General features: G+C 47.3%; 11 protein-coding genes across 11 annotated transcripts; 7 read left to right on the plus strand and 4 right to left on the minus strand.

Annotated features, from left to right (window-relative positions):
* Positions 1–158: 158 nt before the first annotated feature.
* On the minus strand, positions 159–806 carry EDB93DRAFT_1245580 (uncharacterized protein; the record flags this gene model as incomplete). The annotated part of the gene is made up of 4 exons (XM_041452330.1): positions 159–275; positions 328–420; positions 470–604; positions 654–806. The coding sequence occupies 4 exons, from the start codon at positions 804–806 to the stop codon at positions 159–161; spliced, it is 498 nt and encodes a 165-aa protein (XP_041312755.1).
* A 458-nt stretch (positions 807–1,264) lies between these two features.
* Positions 1,265–5,088, plus strand: EDB93DRAFT_1283571 (Mechanosensitive ion channel-domain-containing protein; the record flags this gene model as incomplete). The annotated part of the gene is made up of 12 exons (XM_041454474.1): positions 1,265–1,776; positions 1,831–2,254; positions 2,305–2,380; positions 2,429–3,036; positions 3,089–3,510; positions 3,565–3,599; positions 3,658–3,695; positions 3,751–3,818; positions 3,875–3,896; positions 3,949–4,142; positions 4,199–4,207; positions 4,260–5,088. 12 exons carry the CDS (start codon positions 1,265–1,267, stop codon positions 4,597–4,599), a joined length of 2,748 nt encoding a protein of 915 aa, XP_041312756.1. The 3' UTR covers positions 4,600–5,088.
* Positions 5,024–5,999, plus strand: EDB93DRAFT_439082 (uncharacterized protein). Its single transcript, XM_041456368.1, has 5 exons — positions 5,024–5,092; positions 5,172–5,263; positions 5,337–5,452; positions 5,510–5,871; positions 5,934–5,999. Exons 2-4 carry the CDS (start codon positions 5,234–5,236, stop codon positions 5,748–5,750), a joined length of 387 nt encoding a protein of 128 aa, XP_041312757.1. The 5' UTR covers positions 5,024–5,092; positions 5,172–5,233; the 3' UTR covers positions 5,751–5,871; positions 5,934–5,999.
* Positions 6,000–6,791: 792 nt separating this feature from the next.
* On the minus strand, positions 6,792–8,095 carry EDB93DRAFT_1075588 (uncharacterized protein; the record flags this gene model as incomplete). Its single annotated transcript, XM_041445176.1, has 2 exons — positions 6,792–7,415; positions 7,466–8,095. 2 exons carry the CDS (start codon positions 8,093–8,095, stop codon positions 6,792–6,794), a joined length of 1,254 nt encoding a protein of 417 aa, XP_041312758.1.
* A 312-nt stretch (positions 8,096–8,407) lies between these two features.
* EDB93DRAFT_1117676 (20S proteasome subunit) lies at positions 8,408–9,636 on the plus strand. Its single transcript, XM_041448385.1, has 6 exons — positions 8,408–8,482; positions 8,534–8,680; positions 8,733–8,836; positions 8,887–8,975; positions 9,028–9,228; positions 9,281–9,636. Exons 1-6 carry the CDS (start codon positions 8,480–8,482, stop codon positions 9,562–9,564), a joined length of 828 nt encoding a protein of 275 aa, XP_041312759.1. The 5' UTR covers positions 8,408–8,479; the 3' UTR covers positions 9,565–9,636.
* EDB93DRAFT_1117678 (cytochrome oxidase assembly protein-domain-containing protein) lies at positions 9,637–11,444 on the minus strand. The gene is made up of 4 exons (XM_041448386.1): positions 10,880–11,444; positions 10,336–10,826; positions 10,099–10,286; positions 9,637–10,048 (listed from the first exon to the last, which is right to left on the minus strand). The coding sequence occupies exons 1-4, from the start codon at positions 11,371–11,373 to the stop codon at positions 9,743–9,745; spliced, it is 1,479 nt and encodes a 492-aa protein (XP_041312760.1). The 5' UTR covers positions 11,374–11,444; the 3' UTR covers positions 9,637–9,742.
* Positions 11,445–11,537: 93 nt separating this feature from the next.
* On the plus strand, positions 11,538–11,922 carry EDB93DRAFT_1076067 (bola-like protein; the record flags this gene model as incomplete). The annotated part of the gene is made up of 2 exons (XM_041445205.1): positions 11,538–11,703; positions 11,768–11,922. 2 exons carry the CDS (start codon positions 11,538–11,540, stop codon positions 11,920–11,922), a joined length of 321 nt encoding a protein of 106 aa, XP_041312761.1.
* A 303-nt stretch (positions 11,923–12,225) lies between these two features.
* On the minus strand, positions 12,226–13,273 carry EDB93DRAFT_1245585 (putative methyltransferase-domain-containing protein; the record flags this gene model as incomplete). Its single annotated transcript, XM_041452331.1, has 6 exons — positions 12,226–12,300; positions 12,348–12,398; positions 12,451–12,610; positions 12,661–12,738; positions 12,787–12,923; positions 12,974–13,273. The coding sequence occupies 6 exons, from the start codon at positions 13,271–13,273 to the stop codon at positions 12,226–12,228; spliced, it is 801 nt and encodes a 266-aa protein (XP_041312762.1).
* A 65-nt stretch (positions 13,274–13,338) lies between these two features.
* EDB93DRAFT_439111 (uncharacterized protein) lies at positions 13,339–14,780 on the plus strand. Its single transcript, XM_041456369.1, has one exon. It carries the CDS (start codon positions 13,826–13,828, stop codon positions 14,438–14,440), a length of 615 nt encoding a protein of 204 aa, XP_041312763.1. The 5' UTR covers positions 13,339–13,825; the 3' UTR covers positions 14,441–14,780.
* Positions 14,781–17,752: 2,972 nt separating this feature from the next.
* EDB93DRAFT_439638 (uncharacterized protein) lies at positions 17,753–18,605 on the plus strand. Its single transcript, XM_041456372.1, has 2 exons — positions 17,753–18,052; positions 18,105–18,605. Exons 1-2 carry the CDS (start codon positions 17,775–17,777, stop codon positions 18,496–18,498), a joined length of 672 nt encoding a protein of 223 aa, XP_041312764.1. The 5' UTR covers positions 17,753–17,774; the 3' UTR covers positions 18,499–18,605.
* A 1,623-nt stretch (positions 18,606–20,228) lies between these two features.
* EDB93DRAFT_439551 (uncharacterized protein) lies at positions 20,229–21,814 on the plus strand. Its single transcript, XM_041456371.1, has 6 exons — positions 20,229–20,714; positions 20,770–20,857; positions 20,910–21,211; positions 21,272–21,385; positions 21,442–21,703; positions 21,757–21,814. The coding sequence occupies exons 1-5, from the start codon at positions 20,547–20,549 to the stop codon at positions 21,535–21,537; spliced, it is 768 nt and encodes a 255-aa protein (XP_041312765.1). The 5' UTR covers positions 20,229–20,546; the 3' UTR covers positions 21,538–21,703; positions 21,757–21,814.
* The last annotated feature ends 643 nt before the right edge of the window (positions 21,815–22,457 follow it).

The following is a 22,457-nucleotide window of genomic DNA, read 5'->3' on the forward strand; positions in this document are numbered from 1 at the left end:
TTCATGCTTATGTCAGCTTCCAATAGTCAGTGACGTTTAACCTCAAACGAAAAAAAGTACGATTACAGTCGTGAAAATGATGCCATAAAATACAATGATTAAGGTTGATATAAAATCGTCAATTGCAAACTGTCCGTCCGTGTGCTTCCACGGTGTAGCTACGTCCTTTCCTGACTTGCACCAGTACTAGAGGCACCTGAAGAGCCGGCGCTCGGACCACCGGTCTGGATCGCCGGGCTTGAGTGCAGCTGATTGAGTTTATCGCGACGATCACGCTGTAACAAATATTAAGGCGATTTGTGCACGATCTGGTTATAGCCCACCTACATCATGATCGTTCTTATCCTTGGCGACCTGGTCGACGTGTGTTCGTGCAGTTAATGAGTCTTGTTTGTGTTTTTCTAGCTGCTGTTGCTGAGTCTAGGAACCTTGAGCGTCGAAAAGAGGGTGGAGAAAGGCTACTACACACATGAAGGCTTGCCTGCGCCTTGTGAAGGTCTGCAATAGCTACGTCGTGTTTGTGGGTGATGGCATGGAGGGAATGAACGGTCTCCAGCTCCAGCTTTTCCAACTTCTTGACAGCTTTTTCAGCTTTGTTTACGGACTAAACAATGTCAGGGGTGGATATTAGAATCTGGGGATTGACGCCTTACCTTGCAAGCCTTGGCTTCTAATTTTTCGTGTTTGTGCATATCTTTGAAGGCTGACTGCATTTTCTTTTCCTCAGATTTGGCCTCCATTGAGAATTCCTTCTCAAGCTTCTTCGTAGACTCCGCATCTATAGGAAGTTCTGTAGGTGCAGACATGTTTGTTGGAGAGGAAGGTGTAAGAAACAAACGATATAGCAGTGATTACCTAGCTTGAAGCCCCTGAGGCAGACAGAGACATATGTGCCGATTTGATTTTTCACGTGGCACTGCCCTTGACAACAAAAATCTTGGTGATCATCATCGAAGAGAACGAACGATTCAGTATCCTTTTCATCTTACGGCCATCTTGCTCCACACGCACGACGTCATTGTTGATTCTGTTCGCTTTACTGGTGTAAGTGGAACGCATTAATATCTGCGCCATAGTCAGGATCAAATTAACTTCCTGACTCCCCACCACATTGTGCTCACCTGTGTTTTCAAGGGTCTCTGGTCGAAGAAGCTTGTGACTGATTCCAAGTATCAGTTCACAGCTAGGAAAGCAATATATTTGTCGGTAATTGCAGCCGATTGCGGACCTGTGACGTTAAGCAAGCTATTATATATGGAGCACGATGAAAGACAGACTCCGTCCTCCCCCTTCATTTGCGCCTCACGACCCGCTATTCACCTCTGACAACATCAGCGAGGAGGACCATTTTGTGAACTCCGCACCTTCGTCTCCTTTCCAACCTGATTCAAGCACCTCCCAGCTAGTGCCAGACCGTTGTCCATCACAAGAATCATTTGCATACCATTCCCAGGTCAATTTGATGAGCAACTACGAAAAAAATATCGACGGGTCACCACAATGCAAACAGGAAAGCGGCCCATATCCATCTCAAGCCAGCATTGCGCAAACAGGGACTCAGAAACCATCTGTCCACTATCACGAGGATGTAATTTCACCACCCGCTTCTGGAAGTAACTTCGCATTACCCAAATCAGACTCACGCCAGTCTTCGGACGATGAAGATGAAGAAGACGAGTTCGATTGGAGCGGTGACGAGGATCTCAATAATGAGGAAGCCAAGTTCGAGAAGAAGATGGGTATAAATATTAAGTCTCGCGGCTGGGGCATTATCAGGTAGGTTTGCCGAGGACGTACTATACCTTTTCCGACCAAACACGAACATTACAGGCTGGTTACTCTTCTCTTCTCCTCACTCATCGGGTCCACCTTCCTTGCGGCAGTCCTAATAACTCCCGCACTCATTGTCCATTTCTTCTGGTACAAACCACACCCAACGGACTACAGGCATTTTGTCGACATCAATATCGAGGCTTGGCTCTTCTGGGCAGCAGCCAATGTAGTCATTTCTTGGGGTCTCGCAATGATCATCGATATTATACCTGCCATCATACGTCTGGTGATTGCAGTCACGTGGGGCCATGTATCAGAGACCATTAGAACGAAGCTCGAGTTGTATGCCTCGACTAAGGACACTATCAAACCTCTCTTCTATGCCGCGGGCGCCTGGCTTAGCTGGAGCATTCTGTTCCAAAATATCTTTCAGTTGAAGGACCCGTCTAATGTCCAGAATTATGCTCCCTACACGGACCGTGTGAGCATCATCTGCCGCTCTTCATGTTCTGAAGCTTATTGAAACACCAGGTTGCTCAAGTAATCGAATTCCTGTTCTTTTTTACCCTGGTGGTATGCATTCAAAGGATGCTTTCCCATGCTATTGGTACGGTCACTCGGTTTGAGTCAGAATCATAAGTCTCATTGCTTCCAGCGTTTGCATTCCACAGGACTGCGTATAAGGAACGTCTAGACGAAGTTAAGAAAGCTCTTCGGGTGATAGAAACTCTTCGCAACTACAAGCCCACGTTATCGGCCCGTCACAAGTCCAACAACTCCTATTCAATGCTTGCGACCTTCACTGGGCTAAATCCGTTTAGCGACAAAGAACATTCCAATATTCTCGATGGTAGAGTGCGCTCAGAAATCTCTGCACTAAGTGAAGGTGATGAAACGGATACGGAGGATGGAGCAAAGCTGAAGAAGAACAAAAGAAAGGGAAAACATAGGCAACGCAAACCGACCATCATTAAAGCCTCGTCGGAGGATCTTGAGTCTTCGGCCACTACACCAGAACAATTTTCTTCCGTCGCCACAACATCAGCTAATCACTCCCCAGTCGACAAGCATACAACTCACAGATATCCTCCTAACCCTTCCGGCCCACGTTTTGTTGACTCACACACTGAAGATCCCACCATTGTCGTCCAAGCAGCGAAGGCACTTAAGACTGCTGTACTACACGATGCCCGGAATATCAAGGGCGACACTGATGAGCTTGAAGCGTTAGTCTTCAGTGTGAGCTCAACACACGAAGCAAAGGTAGGAGTATTTAGTACGACGTTGTGTACGCTAAAACTAACTTTGACGTCAGCGTCTTGCCAGAGCGATATACAGGACTTTCAGAAATCGCCGGTATACCTACCTCACAGCCGAAGACTTCTACCCCGCATTCGCCACGCAGGATGAAGCTAAAGATGCTTTCCGGGTTTTCGACACCGACGACAATGGCGATATATCGCGGTCTGAGATCAAGTCATCGCTGCTTCGTGTGTACAAGGAACGTCGGTTCCTGTGGCGCAGTATGCATGATGTTGGGGCTGCGCTCAAGACACTGGATCAAATTTTGCTACTCTTCGCCTTCGTCGTATTGTTTTTCATTTCATTGAGCACTTTTGGTGTCAATGTAACGCAGTCGTTGACGAGTGTATATTCCCTCGTTCTCGCAGCCAGTTTCATCTTCAAGAACTCTGCGAGCAATGTCTTTGATGCAATTATGTTTTTGTTTGTGACCCAGTGAGTTGCGTGGTTGTATGTGCTCGAGTATCAGGATAACCCCATTGTTTATAGTCCCTTCGATACTGGTGATCGATGCTTCATTGATAGTAAGCCGCTGAATTGTGGGCTGGGTGTTGCGATTGAAATCTTCATTTCCACTTTCAGATGAGAATCTAGTTGTTAAGAAGATGGACTTGTTTGCGGTATGCACGTTTACCTGGAATGAATGCACAGTCCATCTGACACTTTCTTTATCAGACGGTTTTTGCTCGATCGGATGGTACTGAAACATATTACTTCAATAGTCAGCTATTCACGAAGTTCATGTCCGTATCCGAATATTCCTTGTGCATCACGTGATATCTGACAAAAGCCTATATAGTACCAACGTTCGCCGTAGTGATGTACGAGCCTCTTCCACCTTCTTTGAATGTGTTGTACTGATTACCCTGGCAGAAAATGGCGGAGTCTTGTACTATCCAAGTTGCTTGGCGTACGCCACAAGCAAAGCTAGATGCGCTCGAGGAAAAATTGAATACGTGGCTTTCCACTGAGGAGAACAGGTGGTTCCAGCCGACCACGTCAGTTGTATTGCAAAACATCAGTTACCAACGTTATTTGGAGTGTACCATTGGTATCTCGCACAACTCGTATGTCTGTTTTTCGTATGGGAAAGGGGAACAGAAGCTGATCATGTTTTTTTCAGAACATGGCAGTAAGTTGCGTAGCATGTGACTTGAGTGTGTTTTACTGATGACTTCTTGCAGAGACTGGAGCCTCCGGAATACGCGCAGGACCGCATTCCACGCAGCAGTTCAATATTACTGCCGGGAGTTAGGGATCACAGCATATGAGGCACCTATGCCCATCGCATATGCAGACACTAACACGCAACAATATGATGTCCCTCGAGAAGCAGTACCTGATATCCTTTCAGATATTCAATCCCCTAGTGGTCATCGTGCAAGTCGAAAGAGCTTCCTTGGTTTCACACCTCCATGGGATCAGGGTACTCATTTGACACGTGCACACACTCGTGTGCGCAAAGGCAAGAGTCGCAAAGCAGCTGTGCGAGGTGTGGGTGCAGACAGTGGTGGAAATGGTTGAGCTATATCCTTCTTTTTAAGTCTCGACCGAGGATCTTGTTTGGACACTTAAGCAGGCGTACAGTCGAGGACAAACAAAGTTCATAAGTTTGGTACAGTCAATCTGTGGCCGTTGGCCTGATTGTAAGGATGGAAGCTTTTTTTCGACACTCTCAGTCTTGTTCCGGTGCTCATGCTCCAAAGTTCAAGGTACCAAGCGTCATTATCATAGGTCGTACTACCAGTGATGCTCAAGTTGCTTTGTTTGATCTGCGCTCGATGATAACCTTGATAAGTACAACCCCAGGATATCATGGGATATCTTCGCCTTTGAAGTTCACTGATCGTATTCTACTTCTCACATGATCCAGGCTATTGGTCATTTCTCGATTGGAATTGTATTTCCAGCTATCTTTCAGGTTCGTGAAGAGCAAGGCGGATGTCGGTCACATCTCGCTCCATCTTTGACTGTGGTTTCGCAGTTGCATCCTCCGCTGTGATGGCATACGATTGGGGTGAGCGAGATTCTTGTCTTCAAGGGGATTGTTTATTGATAACTTCACGGGGGTTCAAACCTTGACATCTGGACAAGAGGTTAATAAGTTAACACGTTTTATCAGTATGTTATAACAGGTCGAACGGGTCTAGTCGAGCAAATGTCCAATCAAGAACACAGTGACATAAATGTTGGTCTTAATATTCGTTTATGTTGTGTTATGACCACAGTTGACAAGTTGTGCTGATTTTTCAATATGCTAGGTGTACTACGTTGGACTATCATATGGTGTGTGCGTATGGTTTGCAGTGTTATCCAGTAGATGTCATTGTACCGTGCTACTAAACCAACTCTCGTCATTAGTGCGTCAGCACGCTATGTATGTATCCCAAAATATACTGTGTTCGTGCCCGAGCCTCTGACCAGTGACATGCAGGGTATCTCAATTAAGTGTCGGTGACAAACACAATGGGTATTCTGTAGATACTCAACCATTAATTGAAGCCCCGTACAGGGGCGAGTGTCATTTTATCGCGGTTTGTTGGTTCAAGCACTTATGGAGTCTTTTGAGTAACCTGTGTTTGCACGTGCTATCCTTCGGTTTGTGTTGGTATGGACCACTGCCGTCGTCAGTGCAATGTTGGACGGTGAGGTTTTCGACTGTGGTATCTCACTAATATTTGAGTTGATTGCAACTAGGTTGAACTAGCGTTCCAGGGGGTAAGCTTTTTGCTGCAAGCATTGCCAAGCATACAAGACTAATGCAGTTAAAGCTGCGCACCTGCCATCAGTAAACCGGTGAGCCATCAATGCTCCAATATTTTGTAAGCTGAAATGCGCTTACCTGTACAACCGCGAAGTTCGAAGCTTACTTTCCGGTCACGACAGTCAGTATTGAATTTCCCACTGGCACCACAATTTGCTACCTTGAGCAATTACTACATGGACTTGCTACGCCCGCCTCATCTTTACCTGGCAATATAATGAACGACGAGTAGTCCAGGGATGAACGTCTGACCCGGCGATGGTCGTCTCGAGTAGTGCACTTTTATAGTCGAGGTCATTTCTGAACGTGGGCCTTGAGTTCTTGGATGCTACCTTGCTGGGATCGTTATGCATGTCGGTTCCTCAGACAATGTACTTGAACCTTTCGCCAGGCCCGCGGGGAATACTCGTTATGAGTCTGGAAGCATTCATCGACGTACACTTCGCCTGATGCAAATGCCAGTCCTCATGACAATGACTAGGCAGAAAATGCAAGGGGACGGTGAGCCAATGATAGATATTGATAAAGATGTGCACGAGCCTTTGACAGCATTGCAGGAGCTACCAGCACAATTTGTAACTATGGGTTTTTTCATTCAGGCTGACGTTAATGCTACTCCATCACATGCAGGGCCTGCGTGACGATCTGCGTGCATGATCGTATGGTCAAGAACCCACCAAAGACTTCGCAAAGGGACGGTAGCCCATGCGGCCCGATTGAAGGAAACAACTATGTATGTAGTATCTTATGTATTCACCATCGCCCTGCTTTAGGACCGCCTACGATCAGATGCGTGGTGGAGAATGTGTTTCTCAATGGCAAATTAGAGGGTTGGCTTACCGGGTCACCTGAAATAACAATCCGTTTAATTACATGACCTATAGCCTGAAATACGAATATCCTTCCACTTGGTCTAGGTAGGAAGGCTGATACTAAGCAAACGCGCCGTAAATCATACAAGTCCACCACCACCCATCCTAACAGTATCCAAAATTGCCCTCACTAACTCATTCCATAACCTTCTCACAATCGAATCGCCACGAGCTTCCAATAACCTCCTCCGTACCAGGTCTGCAGGTGTCTCCAAGCGCCGCCTCCTCCTGAGAATCAGAGACAGAAAGGGAATTAGGAAGAACAAAATCGATAGAGCTGCTAGTCTGGTTGTGGTGAAATAGTGGTTGAAATAAGATCGGATGAGTGCCAGGGAGGTTGGGGGCTGTACAGTTGCGAGACTGTGGTCGACTGGTGGAAGGCGGGAGATGTAAACGCCACTGGTGCTTGAACTTCCTCGGGGCATGCTTTGGTTGTGGCGGTGGCGAGGGGATCTGGTTACCGTGACATCTGAAACTGCAGAGGTGGAACACGCGGATTGTTGGCGGGTAAGTTTTGGACGGGGGGATGCTGGGACTGCGGTGCGGGTGGATGTGGTGGATAGGGAGGAGGAAGAAGATGCTGGGGATAGAGAACGGAGTGGAGGTATTGGTGTAGGGGAGGGAGGAATCTCACGTTTTGGCGTTTCCCGCTTTTTATACTCTAGCGCTTCAGCATGTTGAACCTCGAGGGCCAAGTAAAGTTCCTGGCAATATCGTGTTCAGTACGACACAAAGGTCACGAAATTGAACTTACGCGTCTTTTATCAGATGAGAGTTCATTCTCGTATGACAGAAATTCTTTTACATATTCCCACTCGCCCAAACGAGGCAAGACATGCAAGCAGTAGAGTTCTAGAACTTTGTGATAGGGTTCACCTGTGGAAGGTACAAAATCACATTGACCGCGTTTCGACAACCAGTCCTCTGTGATCTCGCGACCAATATTTGGGCAATCTATCTTGATGCTGGACGCGACGAGCGTGATGACGACTTGGTGAGGTAGGAATGCGGAACTAGGTTTTCGATACAGTGATGAAGGAGTAAATAAAATAAGAGATCGAGCATACAAAGTGGAAAGAAATGACTGAGGAGGTAAGAGTAGGGTTTCTCGGAGTGGTTGTGGTAAATCAGCGAGGTCTGGAGTAGAAGAGAAAACGGTGGTCTCGAGGGTAATGCGAAGGATGTCCCACTTTCTCCGGTGGACATCTAGGGAATCAGGTGAGGGCGTGAGAGGAGGTGGAAGGAGCGCGAATGCAGCGCTTAACAATGTGAACGTGATTGCGACGTCTCGGTGAAGGAATGCTCTCGCCGCACGGTTGTATAGTGATTGTAGCGTTGCCTCCGTTGACGAGGAACCTTTGTTGGGCGGTTTATGAAGTAGCATATCCGACGTCGAGACAGTTGCCGTTCCCATCGACGTCGTAGCTGTCGGCATCGGCGGACTCAGCCTAAAGCTGACACTAGCAGTAGTCAGAGGCTAGAGCTTTTATAGATCTGGCTTCAAAGCAGTCGTCGTTCCAGTTAAACAGCCTCGAATCGTCAGTTGGTGCGAACTATGACCAATGAGACTACACAAGCTGGCAACTTGAAGTGACCGACAAGCGGGATGATATTCAAATCACGTGTCACGACATTAATTGAGTTAGCTGTTTTACTGCAAACCCTAACCCTAGCGTGACATCCGATATCCGACATTTGACCTTGAACGCGTCAGCTACAAACGACCGCGTTAAGCATCCAATATCTGTTCACTTCGTTTACCCACATCATGGTATGTACATAGTCTATGCCCTTCGTTATCTTTTTATTAACGATTTCTTAGTTTCGGAATACATACGACTCTGATAACACCGTATTCTCGCCACAAGGCCGTCTTCATCAGGTCGAGTATGCACTCGAAGCCGTGAAACAGGGATCAGCAGCAGTGGGCCTGCGATCGAAGACCCATGCGATTCTCCTTGCTCTCAAGGTTAGTGGATCCTAATTACATTACGATAGTTCTTCACAAAGAGTCCATACAGCGTTCCACAGGAGAACTCGCTTCATACCAGCAAAAGATGTTCCGCATAGATGATCACGTCGGCATCGCCATTGCTGGTCTTACTTCAGACGCACGGGTACTCAGGTGTTTATTGAGTTTTACGGAGTACATCATGCATTCTGACTTGATTGCAGCAACTTTATGCGACAGCAAGCAATGGGAGAACGTATGATATTCAACAGACCTATGCCAGTGAATCGTCTCGTCTCTTCCATCGCCGATAGTGTGTATTCGCGTGGCTGTTGCATGGCTGATGCTCATGTTGTTGCATGTAGAGGCGCAAGTGAACACGCAGGAGTATGGTCGCAGACCATACGGTGTTGGTTTCCTCGTCATTGGTCAAGATCAATCAGGACCCCATCTTTTTGAGTTCTCGCCATCAGGAAACATGTATGAGTATTATGCCATGTCGATCGGCGCTCGCAGTCAAAGCGCAAAAACCTACTTGGAGAAGCATTATGAAAGTTTCGCAGATTGTATGTGCCGTGTCCATCTTACACTGTCTTCATACCATTGAAGCTATTTCAGGCAACCTCGAGGACCTCATTCGGCATGGTCTCCATGCCCTCCGCGAAACTCTCCAACAAGACAAGGAGCTTAACGTGAATAACACGTCGGTAGGCATTATCGGACCCATGGGCCAACACGAAAAGCCCATTTCGCCGCCAGGCAGCTTCCGCATCTTAGAGGGTGATGGCGTAGAGGTATACCTGCAGAGTATGGAGAAGAAGGAGGAAGCACCCGCGCCTGCACCCGTACCTGATGCAGCACCGGTGCCCACTGCTGATGAGGATGTACAGATGACGGGATAAACTAAGATATAATAACAGCCGCCTTTCTATTTCAATCACAAAAGCCGAAATTCGAAAGGCCCAACGACTGACAGTGAGATTCTGAAATCGTGGTTTAGTTCAGATGCATAACATGAAATAATGATAAGGGAGTGGTGATGTGTAGCTCTAAAATGTCGGGTCCTGGGTATCTTACAGGCTAGATAGAGCCTTTCGCCTGCATCCCAGCTTTCCTCCACGCCTGCGCAGCTAAGCCTGGCCTACGCAACGATACGAGTAAGTGCACCATCGTGCTCAGGAGAGCAATGCTTCCCGCCTGATGAGCAGCAGCGATTGGTACAGGAACAAGATATAATAATGTTGCAAGACCCAGAAGAACCTGTACATTTGCCATGTAAAAGGCTGCCGTAACAGATTTGCGTGCAAGCGGTGGCAACAGCGCACGGATGGCGGGTCGCCGACTGTAAGCGAAGAGCAGACAAGTGCTGAGATACGTAGTCATCGCCTGTAATTAAACACTTAGAAAAATACAATATAGGAAAGAACGAAACATACAAGAACTCGATGATCGAACTGAACTGTAATGGGATTCTCAAAGATATTTCTCCACCAGATGTCAGATCCATCGGCATTCTTTGCATAAGCGAACGAGAATAATTCATTCATGGGAGGTGCAAGCCGACCCCCCATGAGCGGAAATTCGTTGTACAATAGACCAGCATCCAGCCCAGCAACGAATGCGCCTGCACATAGATTGTAATTACATTAAATTGAAAGCAGAAATGAACGAACCTGATAATGCAGTCAAAAATACTAGCGCACTCAACCCTTTTGAGAATCGAGAAAACCTCCTCACAACAGGATTTGAAAGCACGTTCTGCCAATTCATAGTGCTGGACCCGCTCCACGAGCCACCTCTGGCGTATCTCCAATCTTTAATCGCCGCTAGTCCAGTTCCCAGCATCCCTGCATACAAGACCACCGCCGTTCCAAGATGAGCCGCCAGGCGGTACTGAGAGACGCGGGGTACTGCACCCGGCGTCTCCATGATGGAGTCTTCCAAGCCTGATTTCACCATATACCATCCAAGGAAACCCTGAAAACCGATTAGCAGTGCCATGCCCGTCAGTTGTATAGGCATCGAGGCAGTGAGCTTCTTCCGGAAACCAAAATAAGCCAGAGGGACCACAAATGCAATTCCAATAAGGCGCCCAAGTACGCGGTGACCCCATTCCATATAAAAGATGTTCTTGAATTCGTCGAGGGTAATGGAATGATTGAGACTGTGGTGCGTTCACGAGATGATTCAAGGGGCAGGCATAGAAATGATGCTCACAGTTTAAATTCAGGGGTAGCCTTGTACTTTTCAAATTCAACGCTCCAATCCTCCACATTCATAGGTGGAATGATGCCTGTGATGGGCTTCCATTCTGTGATGCTCAGCCCTGATTCCGTGAGACGCGTTACTCCCCCAACTACTATCACCGCAAAAACCATTGCTGATGAGAATAACAGCCAGCGCCCAACTGCTGGTGGGGCAAGCACGGGTAATCGTGATGTCTGTGCAGCACCATGAAACGCGTTCGCAGAGAAGAATCGAGGCTCAAGGGAATGAGGAGCCAGTGGCTTCTGCTGCGCGACGACCGAATAACACCTCCGGTGAAGCCATGAGTTATGTAGCGGTGAACTTGTGATTTCAGAAGCAAGGCATGACTTGGGCACTGTTCTTTTGGGGAAGTTGACTAGAGCAGTTGAAAATGTACGCGAAGCTCGTAAACCAAGATGGTGGGCTCTTGGACGCAGAAAAGCGTTCATCAAGTTCAGCTGCATAAGATGCTGCCCCGAGCCCAGTACCTGGACTGGTCAATGCGAATATTCAATGTGTGTATGTGGTACTGACCTACCAACTCTGAGAAACGAATATGTCGAAAATGACACATTGAATTTGTGCACAGCCACAACATGCTCGCCGTTCTCCCATCCACACCACCACTATGTTAACCTTAAGGAGGGGACTGGCAGCGTCGCGAGCCCTCCGGAGGTTTTCAACCAAGCCCCATCCGATTCCGCCAGCCAACCTCACTGAGGGAGAGAAACTGATATATGACAAATTGACCGACAAGTTTTTGCCAAGTGAGCTAGACGTGCAGGACATCTCAGGTGGGACTCTTTTGCCATTCACATAGCTTACAATTAGACTGATTGATCTTACTGATATTATCAGGAGGCTGTGGTGATTTCTATGCCATCAAAATAGCAAGTGAGGCTTTTAAAGGCCTTTCAACTTTGAACCAACATAGACTTGTAACACGAGTACTGAAACAAGAAATTGAAGGAATTCATGGGTTACAGGTCAGGCGTCGTCGTCGTCGTCGTTAATAGAGGTTCATTGACATATGATTTGATCTCCCAGGTGAAAACCATTCCACCCTCATCAGAATCATAATTTGGGCAGACAGTACTCGCTTCTTCGGACACCAATTGCATACCCGTACATACGTATACAAGGTGTTAACGGCATTTTATTTCATTTTAACCATCAAAAAAGTCGGCAGGACACCGCTACGATAATGATCGCCTCCCAAGTGACGCATGCTACACTGCTATGAAACTTTAGATATTGCACCGCCTCTCTTGGGAAGTAACGGGGTATTATAGCGGTGAGTCACTTGACAAGCCTCCTCATGACCGCTTTGTAAGAGTTAGAAGCGAGATGGCTTCGCGATTGTAAATTTCGCGATTTGGGTCGTCCAACACCTTGTAAACATTTGTTATCAGATTCGAGAAGCCAGAGAAGTTCATACCTCTGCCCAACTGAACTTCTTCTTCAACATCGTGAAGAACCGTTTATCTGCCTGCAGGGCAGTGCTAGTACGAACAATTCATCAAATTACACATGAGGCTCACCTTACGTCGCTTCTTGTAACAAAATAAAATTTCTGTACTGCCACTGACGACCATATCTGATAAGGTCTGGACAAGAAGAGGGAAAGCAGGCTCAAAGTAGACACAATCTGCGGCGAGGATCAGTTCAGGAGGAGGTATGTCCGAGGGCGGCGTCTCTCCCCTGTACAAGGTCAGTTGTGCACAGCCTTAACCATGTCAAGATTATCTCACCAATTGAGTTCGCGAACGGAGACACAGGACTGCAAATTGTTCAATGACACATTTTGTTGCATGATACCCAGCAACGGGCTGGAAGAATTATAACTTCACCGAGACAGCTGGAAATAAGGGACGAACGCTTGATCGGTGATCCAGACCGTACCACCGAGTGCGCCTGCTACAAGACCAACTAGTCCCGTTCCACTCCCGATCTCGACAATCTTCTTGCCTCGAAGATACTCGATGCCTCGAAATGCGATGTAATTTGATAGAACCTGTATTACATCAAATGTCTCGTTCTGGCATGCAAGACAAGAGAACCTACCTCACCAGCGGGCCAAGCAATGCCGCCACAACCATGAGATGCATCAACCTTGAGTGATATCGACACAAGCGGGGACTCCGCAGGAAATGTCAGTCTGATCGTCTCACCGAGGATAGATCGCGGCTGCGAAGGTACGACGACCGTATCTTCGTCATCTCGAGCGAAGCCGTTGGCATCGGTCCTGAGATGTCGCAAGGGATCTAATATGTCGAGGGCCTCGTCTAAAGCAATCTCATTTAAACTCGCTACTGGTTCAGGTAGATTGTCGAATAGTAGCGGTGGGGGTTGGGTTACAGCCATTAGTACAGATAATACGTCAAGTGAGTTATTCGACTGTGATTTGAACCTTAAGCTTGACTGGGCGAACGTTATGACAAGATCGTCACGTGGAATGATTACTCAAGTTTAGTTTCCCGCGGCCCTGCTGTTTTTGGAAAACGGTGAACATATGTCGGTCAACGGTTGACCACCAAGACTATCCGGTGAACATGGAGCTGCTAATTAGGGCCACCGTCATGCAGCAGCTGACGATGAACATCTTCCTCGAACTTCCTGCAACGTTCAAATCCGCTCGCTGTCCACTTTGATGACCGGACTCACGAGAACAGACCAAAGTTAGCAATCTACACACACGATCATCATCAAGGAACCAATGTGATTAGCATCACCGCACGAAACCACGCGACTATAACCCATTGATCACAGGTCGGTGTTACGCCAGTGCCGCAACCACTAGACAATTTGGGAGTCACTTCGGCAAGATGCGCTTCCTCAACGGCTTGGCTAAAGCACTTATTGACGCCTCTTTTGATAAAGCTATATAGCTTTTCGATTCTCTTCATTCCCGCTTTCATGTCATCTGCAGCGATGCAGTCACCTCATGCAGATCATCTCGCACCTCTCCCTGTATTTTCTCGGCGGAAGACACCTAGGTTACGGGGACCACGCCCATGCAGCTGGCTTCAAACGGGGATAACAACAAGAGAAGAAATTGGAGAGAGCTGGTCATGGGCAAATCGCCAGGCCAACCTGTCCAGAGCATCAACAATGTGCTCTCGCACCTCTAGCGACTCTGCTTCATCCAATCAGTCCAGCATCACTTCCTCGTCTTCGTCTTCGTCATATATTGATGATACACAGAGTTCGCCATGCGACACGTCGTCGCGCAGACATAAACGTCACTCCCAACGGCAGAGACCATCGGGTCCACGCCCTCCCTCCTGTCCGCATTCTCCTAGTTCTTCTGTGCGACATGCACTTTCTATCACTACATCACCATCACCATCACCCCCCATTCCGCTCGAGGATTCTGTCCTTTCCCTGCCCCTGGCAGATTTCCCACATATAGCACCGACTGAACCTACGACTCCCGTACCTCTATTACCTCCAGCGATTGCGTTTTCACCTTCAGATATACTTGATTGGGACGCAATATTTGAGGTATTGGCTTTGGAAAGCATCCCATAATTTGAGCTTGGAGCTACCTGTTCATTACCAGCATTGCAAGGACTAGCAAAAGGACTGATTGCTTCGTTGGACAGCAGTCTAGACCACAGATTTCTCGTACCCACTTGTAGCATACTCACACTTTCATTGACACACGGACATTCCATTCTACGATATCATCCATTAGTTTTTCTCGCAATTTAATAGGTGGTTCGTGGTGCTTATTCAGTCATATGATCTCTTCTCTACGTTCCTTTGACGAGAACGTGGGTGTTAACTAACATCTGTATCGACACGTAAATCAAAAAGGAACGATCACGGTCGTCTCGTTATTGGTGTGCCTACCGGGAGACAAAGAACTTACGAAACATGATGCTGTTAATAATGTATGAACAAAGGGATTCTTGTCCTGGACCAACTATAGCTATAGTACCATAGTAGTTACTAGCAGCTCATGGCTTCGCCACTAGATTGAATATATTACAACACAAACAATTGAACTTAAGCTTGACTTAAGCGAGTCAGGGAAAACAGTGGGCGCCGCAGCGAGTGGTGCTGCGCCCAGTATTTCAATCCCCATGCTGTAAATGCCTGATGCTCAGGAATTGCAGCGTGCAACGTCTGTTTCAGTGCTATCCGTGGTATCGCCGCTCGATTGGATATATAACTCACCATGGTCAGTTGAAAGCGAAGATATTAGAGTGCATGGCAGATGCTGGGCGCAGCTAGCATCTGTCCTGGGCCCCTGCTGCGAGTCAGATGAGAATGTGGCCAGTGGAAGTGCAGGTGTGTCTCCTACAGTGCTGTTGATCTGCTATTCATAAATTAACATAGGACCATACAACAATATGGATCATATGTGAGAGGCCTTGAGTTGCGAGCCCTGAAGGTGAGGACACCATGAGGTGTATCGGGGTCATGGACCGCCGGGGATGTCCGAGAGGTAGGTGACTGTAAGAGGTGGGATTCAAATTTTACAAATAAATATGGGATACAGGAGACGTGCGAGAGCATAGTCACGGTACCAGCGAGAGATGTTCAAGCTATGTAACGAGTTGAAGCGATATGCGCGACGCGCAGTGAGAGTGGCGGTGCCACCTGACTCAAAGCGCTGAGTTGTGATTGGCTGGCTGCTATGACTTGACTTGCAAGCTAAACGCATGCGGCCCTTGTAGTCATTAGGCTCGGGAACAATTAGTCTCAGCAAAGTTAATAAAATGATAAGATGGAGACAGGGGAAAGTGCCCAGACTCTAAAGAATAAAATGATGAGCAGTCTGGCACTGTACACTGGAAATTGAATTATATATTTGATACCAAGCCACAGAACGAAAGTTGTTTGATGGCAAAGATGTTATTGGTACTTGATTATAGACATTGTTGTGTACATACCAAGTACACAGAGTAGCCATTGGAATCAGACTGCGGCAGGTCCCCCCACCCCCAGTTAGAAGCTCTTGCGCGCAGCTTCATAGTAGACTTGGAATCATAGCAACTGCGCACTGGCACGAAGTGTCAGTGTGAAAATGGCTCACCACCGAGATACGTACAAACCTGCAGGCTTGGGCCACAATCGCTATTCTGAGATACCACTGGAATGCAGTTTAGCACAGTCCAGGTGGAGTTTCACTGCCCTGTATCCGAGACTGTTACATATATATAGCCTTTATGACTCATCAGCACATATGTACTATTGAACGCCACTCCTAAGGAGTACTTACTGGAAAAACTATCAGCCATCAAGCTAATGCTGAGTTGTTCTTGATGCTGCGGTGGATAGGAGACTACGGTCACGGTAACTCATTGAATAGACCTCCTCTGACAGTTTTCTGTAAAACACTTCACAGAAATGACGCGACTGTCATGACATTAAAGCGTTCACAGCATGTGAGCAGTTTCATTGAATGTGCGAGAAATAAATGCCATAGAGCGACTGTGACCAGGAGTTGGTTGGGATATGATAAAGAGGGGGAAACTTTCTTCCTCCTATTTTTCCAGCTATGTAGACCTAGGGGGAAATGCGCCTTTCATACCACTAGGAACTCGTGTACTTGGTGGAATCCATCAGTTGGTACTTGGCTTTCAAGCCAGTCGGGACTTGACAAATTTTTTGAAGTCACGTGTCACTTCATGATCCGGATTCCGTGCTTTTACGTTTTGCCCACTAGTACCACCTCTTCCTTTTTTCAAGCTCAAGGTTTGGCGTCCGATTCACGCTAGAGAGACTGCTAAGCTACGTTTGACTTAGTTTTCCCGGCTTTTATAGGATCATAATAAGCATTATTTTATTTCACGAAAACGAATCTTTTACGTGGCGGAATCCATCCTCAACTTTTGGCGCTTGGCATCGCATATATCGTGGACCGTGGTGCACAGGAGTTGCCATCATCATCATCATCGTGTTTTCCTGAAGCTTGTTGGAGACAATTAGCTCTGAACCTTCGTACTTCTGCCTCGTGGCTTCATTCAACACCGCCAAGAGCCTCGAGGCATCCTTCTGATACACTCCTGAAACAGATCATGATGAATTTTTCGGTCCCTCGTCATATTTAATGTGTTGGCGTCATTGGAATTCACTGCTTCTTGAACTATTTCCTCCTTCTCCGAGAATGGAAGAGGTGTACTGGGACCTGGGTTGATAAGAGGGAGCGGGATGGCGCGTCCACATGCACGTATCGTATTCGATCGATAAGATCTATGCACAGGACCCCAACGTTTTGGATCAAACATACCATATATGCAAAGTCAATGGTATATTCTAAGCCATTCTTGCAAAAATGGTGAGTTCTTGCATTGCCAATCTCGTCAAATCCAGCAATTCTTTTAGACGCCCGAGGTATGCTGATCATTGGAATGTGTCTCCTAGCAGGGTTTTGGGTCCCGGGTAAGCTGTCTGTTATCGAGTGTCTTGCGAGCATCGCTGCCCTGATCGTCCTTAACTTTTGCGAAATAAGTCACACAAGTGCTGCTAGAAGAAGTCATGGATTTCTGCACAAGCCTCGTCCGGCTTAGTTCTCCTTACAGTAAGTCATCGGGATCCAGATGCTTGAGATTGGAACAGTATCGTTCCATCCCTTTGGATTTTTATGCCTTATTTTTCTCTTTTATGTTCCATAACTCTGATCATATTGCAGCCACGGACTCACTGTCCGCAACTTTTTGATATTAACTCCAAACAACCTCTCCCTCTATCACAGTATACTAACATCTGATCGCAACCCAATATAACCGACAAATCATCTCTCCATAATCACAACCATGGTTTATCATGCATACATTGATAACGTGAGTGCAAGTTCTACTCTTCGATGTCTGCGATACCGCACTAAATCTTCTTCTAGATCAAAGACAGTTGCATGCGATACATCGCTGTCTTCGCCAGCCGTGCAGTTGCGGACGAGTGGTGGCGTGCCGTATCCACTTCCGCTAATACGAAGTACTCGGACAGTATCAGGCGTGTTGCCCCCCAGTTCTTCATTCACGACAACAGCAAAGCCGACCCTGCCTCCTACATCACTGACAGCCAAGTTGCTTCTGGTTTCTTTGGCAAAGTGTTTTTCACGCGGCTGCCAAGTAATGTAGGATTGAGCGTCATTCCGATTCTAGATCTTGTGGATCATGTTAGCGGGAACTTGTGAGCCGTTTTGTTGCATGTCGTCTCATAACTAGTCAATAACGTGTTAAAGATTTTTCATCCGCTCCAAGGTCTCTCCTAACGAGTACTGGTACTGTCCTGGATCGTCGACAGGCAACGTCACACCTAACTCCAAAGTCTATGTGTCACGTACTGAGCGGACCCGCTTCCGCGTCCGCCTCATCGACGAGCGCAAGGACACTACTGGAACCATTATGATTGGATCTGACGAGATCGCTATCACCTTAGCTTCTACCAATCTATCCATCAGAGTATCTCGCAGCGCCCATTTGATCGTTTCGAAAAGCCCTGAGCTAGGGCTGAAGTTCAGTGACCTTCAGAACGGATTCGGGGTGGTGACTTCCTTCCTGGACAACGAGGGTCATGGCGAGAATGTCAAGGAACTCTTGAGGACGGATGATGGGGAAGAGTGGGTCCTCGCTTGAACTGGTATCATGTGAGGATGACAAAACACTTGCATATGAACGCGATGTTGGCTTTTACTTTTATAATAGAAGCTACGTCAACTCATTCTGCAACCACAAAAGCATACAGATTACGTTACCTGCTAGATATTGTGGATCTTTCTGGCAGCCATAATGTTGGGATGCTAACAGCAAACATATGGCTTAACTAACGGGATTTCGAACAACTCGACTCTATTCACGCAAAATATAAATACACTCAGGTGAGAAACTCATAGCATGGTCACTCGCAGGCATTCCAGCACTGGGCGGCTGTTGGTCAAGTCTGACGTGGCGCATCGAAGTGCTGGGTGGACTGTTGATGATCATGATGGCGTGGAAGTAGTCAGGGTTGAAACTTGCACTGATGCTACAGACAGATGTCATATGGGCGCGCTGTCCACCGTTGAATTTAATGGCAGGAGGAATGTTGTCAAACCACTTATATAGTTTGGAGCGCCACACGCCACCGCTCAAAGGACTGGTGGTGAGTGGTAATGACAAGTTTTGACTGTCACTAGTAGAGTGCTGATCACTCGATCGATGCCACACTGCTATGACATCTGCATCCATCTTTCCTCGGACGCGTCGTGCCGAGCCAGGCCCGGGTGCGTTTAGGCGCCTCAGATATGATAGGAATGATGACACAATTTTTTGGCCAATCAATTGATCACAAAGATCAGCAGACAGACAAAGACAGAGCCAAATTGTGGTATGGTCTGGACAGGGTTCGCGCAGCAGTGTGCACTAGGTAACTATACCACTATGTTGGTATTACTCCTAACGATATTATCAAGTGGCCGTGACAGGCTACAGTAGATATGCACGGACGATCGGTACGTGTCTTCCTTGTCTGTTTCTGATTCTTCCGATAATGTCCCTCATAGTAATGATAGAAGACACGTGCCCTATACGGAATAGCTCAACCGAAATCTTAGTCAAAACCCGAAGCCACTGCGCGCGTGTTGTTTCATTTCAAGTTTTTTTCTACTGTTCTGGCTCCCCAAAGATGGCTCTCTATGTTTGGCATTCTGCCTCAGATTACGATGAACGGGGCTCGCGACGATCCTTTATTGCTCTTCAAAGGAAGACCACGCCGCGCCAAGATGAAAGGCAAAGAGTCTAAGTTGAGGCATGCTACGGAGGACGGGCGACCTGGACCAGCCTGAGATTCGAATGTTTTAATTCTGATACTCTCCGATGTAAAGCTACCATAATTAATTTCAAGGTTGTTGTATTTGTGGATTTTGTCCGTCCTCCACGTAGCTTTGTTACTTTCGCGTTGATTCCGCCGTCGATCTGGTCGTAAGATCAGCCAGTCACGAAAGTTGAACATATACCAGAAAGCTGGATAATAGACCCGGCCGGACCCAGCCGGGACTGAGCCGTCCATTTCCAAATACCCAATCTTTCTTGAGTGTTCCGCAAAGTTCCAACGTTCCGCTGCTTGTCGTGTACACGAAATACACTTGCCTAAACTTGAGCAGGGAACACGCCTCGGCCACGTTAAACTAGCCAATGCTACTCTTATTTTGAGGAATTGAAGAGTATAGCATTCGTACAGGATCCGCCACCATCAAAACTGACGACCGTGACTGTCCATGTGTTGACCTTGAGGCTCGGAGTCTTAGGACAGTTTGAGGCTCTTCAAAACGCCTTCAGTGCTGTAGCGTCATGGCTCCACCGTGCCTCCACACGAACTGGATCAAAGCCAACCCCAGATTTTCATCTCAGCTTGTATCTTCGGTGGTGATCTGAACTATCGGCGCCCTCTTTTCGGTCATGCACGAGGCCAGGTACAGTGAACTTTCGATGCCGCGGCCAGGTCTTGGTGCAATCAACCAGAACTCAGTTTGAATTGTACCAATATTCCAATCCGGACCTATGATAATTCCTATCTTCCCACCACCCTCGAGGTATTGTTGCACAAGCTTACGAAATTACTTAAAGCCACTCCAGTATAAAAGTCTCTCCCATTTTGCTCCCTGAGACTCCACTTCATCAGCGCTTCCTTTATTGTTGTTACGAACATGGCATACTCCCCATACGATGCCTATGATACCTACGATGACTACGACTCCTACAACCGCCCTCGCAAATCATCGTTTGGATATGGCAGAGCATCAACTCCTCTCGGTGGCTACCCTTACGATTCACGGCTGGGGGCAACGTACAGTGAGCCAATGATGCGCGGAGAGGTACCACAATACTTATCCATGTTCATTGTCATTTGCTAATATTTAATTCTGAAAGCGCTACTCTTCGTCCTACCCGATGTACCCATCCACACCCAACCACCGCAGCATATACCGCACACCAAATCACAGCTCACATTATCTACGTAAGTGCTGGAGTAATCTGGATGCATTCAGACAGGCTCTGACCTTTACCAGCGTATGATGATATGGACTACCGTTCTGGAACTCCTGGTCTCTATCCGCCTGTCGTGCAACCCTTAGCACTGGGTAGACCACGTCGGGCATCATCGGTATCTTACACGTCAAGGCCGCCAGCATTTGGAGACCCGTTCCGCAGAAATAGCCCCCCTCAAGTCAAATTCAAACGCAAGGGTGCCTTCCGGGGCGGTATCACCCTTGGTGAAGCACAAGCCAATGTTCGATTGGCTGGATATGACTCATATACTTTCAATGACCTCGGAGTTGATCACCGAGGCAAGATCTATGTGAAGATCTCGGTGAGTACGGCGACATACATCTGTTCTCTGAGACTAATGCCTAAAAATTATCCATCTCAGTGGCCTGGATATTCACCACTCAATTATGAGATACCTGTTGATGGCTATGGGGGTCTCATTGACCTTCAATCGTTGACGCGCAGAATCGGACGTGCGGTTGCACATTACCTTCAGGTGATTAATCAATTGCATCTACTTGATATAGAAGTTTCTCATGCATATGTACATAGGCCAACATCATCCCTATACCATGGGACCGTATCGAGCTATCACACATGGAAGAAGTCAGCATGGGTACATGGCATCTCAAGATGACAACAAATTGAATGATGTCCCGTCCTGTGCGTAGCCGCCAGAAGCGAGAAACTCTCAGCGTACTTTATTATATATCTTTCAAGTCCTTGATAATCTATTCATACTGCAGCTACACTCGTGGATGCCTGGTGTATCGTCATCTCTGCGCCCTTCGAGCCGTGCTCAGTTGTACAAGAGGTCAAAACATGTGTGTATCATATTACGTCACGAATCTTACGAACTTTTACGAGGTGTCGTCTATGTATTGGAAGGGAATGCATGTTATATGCCATCAACACTACCAAATGCAACAAGCTATGTCTATGCAGTTACAGAAGTGGCGATCGTCGCTTCCGCCTGCTGTTGGACTCTCCCTTCTGACGACGAGGCGAGGTGCGAATACCAAGGGCCCGTTTCACTTTAGTCATGAAGGGTAAGTGGGTATCCCTGTCCCTTCCCTATCACAAAATGTGACAACAAGCAACGGAAATGAAGTTACGTAGACTAACCATGACACGAGATTCTTGCTTCGCATGCTTCCTGCCTTGTCTGGATGTTCTGGGATTGGAAGGTGCAGCGTCTGTAGAAGGGCCACGGGCACATTAAACTCGGCAGATGTCGGTAATTGCCTACGTGACCAACTTACTGTATCCCCTGGTCACTCTGTTCTTGTCTCTACTAAAGAAGTGCGATGCGCCATTCTGTTCATGGTTTCTCTGGAAAGGATTCATATTGATCGAAATTGATAGAGGGCAAAGGGTCACGGTTAACTCTTGCGAAACTTATGGGATGTAGTTGTTATGTATCATTCTGAAGCTCCACCATGGAGTTGTCTATGGTGGATAAGTGGAACTTTCATCGTCATGATATCCCTCGGTGAAGTGGTGTGCGCCTGACGCCCGTGGGGCTCAGGGCCATGCTGCGACTGCGGCCGATACCGTGCCAGAACTTA

Source organism: Suillus bovinus, assembly GCF_016758785.1.
Source record: "Suillus bovinus strain UH-Sbo-P2 chromosome Unknown EDB93scaffold_3, whole genome shotgun sequence".
NCBI lineage: Eukaryota > Fungi > Basidiomycota > Agaricomycetes > Boletales > Suillaceae > Suillus > Suillus bovinus.

Coding starts and splice junctions, on each gene's coding strand:
- EDB93DRAFT_439082 (XM_041456368.1), top strand. CDS start 5,234: ATGTCCAATCAAGAACACAGTGACATAAAT. Junction 5,264..5,336: donor AAGAACACAGTGACATAAAT/GTTGGTCTTAAT, acceptor TCAATATGCTAG/GTGTACTACGTTGGACTATC. Junction 5,453..5,509: donor TTAGTGCGTCAGCACGCTAT/GTATGTATCCCA, acceptor AGTGACATGCAG/GGTATCTCAATTAAGTGTCG.
- EDB93DRAFT_1117676 (XM_041448385.1), top strand. Junction 8,837..8,886: donor TCAGACGCACGGGTACTCAG/GTGTTTATTGAG, acceptor ACTTGATTGCAG/CAACTTTATGCGACAGCAAG. Junction 8,976..9,027: donor CGTCTCTTCCATCGCCGATA/GTGTGTATTCGC, acceptor TGTTGCATGTAG/AGGCGCAAGTGAACACGCAG.
- EDB93DRAFT_1117678 (XM_041448386.1), bottom strand. CDS start 11,373: ATGCAGCTGAACTTGATGAACGCTTTTCTGCGTCCAAGAGCCCACCAT. Junction 10,827..10,879: donor GCTACCCCTGAATTTAAACT/GTGAGCATCATT, acceptor AACGCACCACAG/TCTCAATCATTCCATTACCC. Junction 10,049..10,098: donor AGTTCGATCATCGAGTTCTT/GTATGTTTCGTT, acceptor GTTTAATTACAG/GCGATGACTACGTATCTCAG.
- EDB93DRAFT_439111 (XM_041456369.1), top strand. CDS start 13,826: ATGTCATCTGCAGCGATGCAGTCACCTCATGCAGATCATCTCGCACCT.
- EDB93DRAFT_439638 (XM_041456372.1), top strand. CDS start 17,775: ATGCGATACATCGCTGTCTTCGCCAGCCGTGCAGTTGCGGACGAGTGG. Junction 18,053..18,104: donor GATCATGTTAGCGGGAACTT/GTGAGCCGTTTT, acceptor AACGTGTTAAAG/ATTTTTCATCCGCTCCAAGG.
- EDB93DRAFT_439551 (XM_041456371.1), top strand. CDS start 20,547: ATGGCATACTCCCCATACGATGCCTATGATACCTACGATGACTACGAC. Junction 20,715..20,769: donor AGCCAATGATGCGCGGAGAG/GTACCACAATAC, acceptor TAATTCTGAAAG/CGCTACTCTTCGTCCTACCC. Junction 20,858..20,909: donor TCACAGCTCACATTATCTAC/GTAAGTGCTGGA, acceptor GACCTTTACCAG/CGTATGATGATATGGACTAC.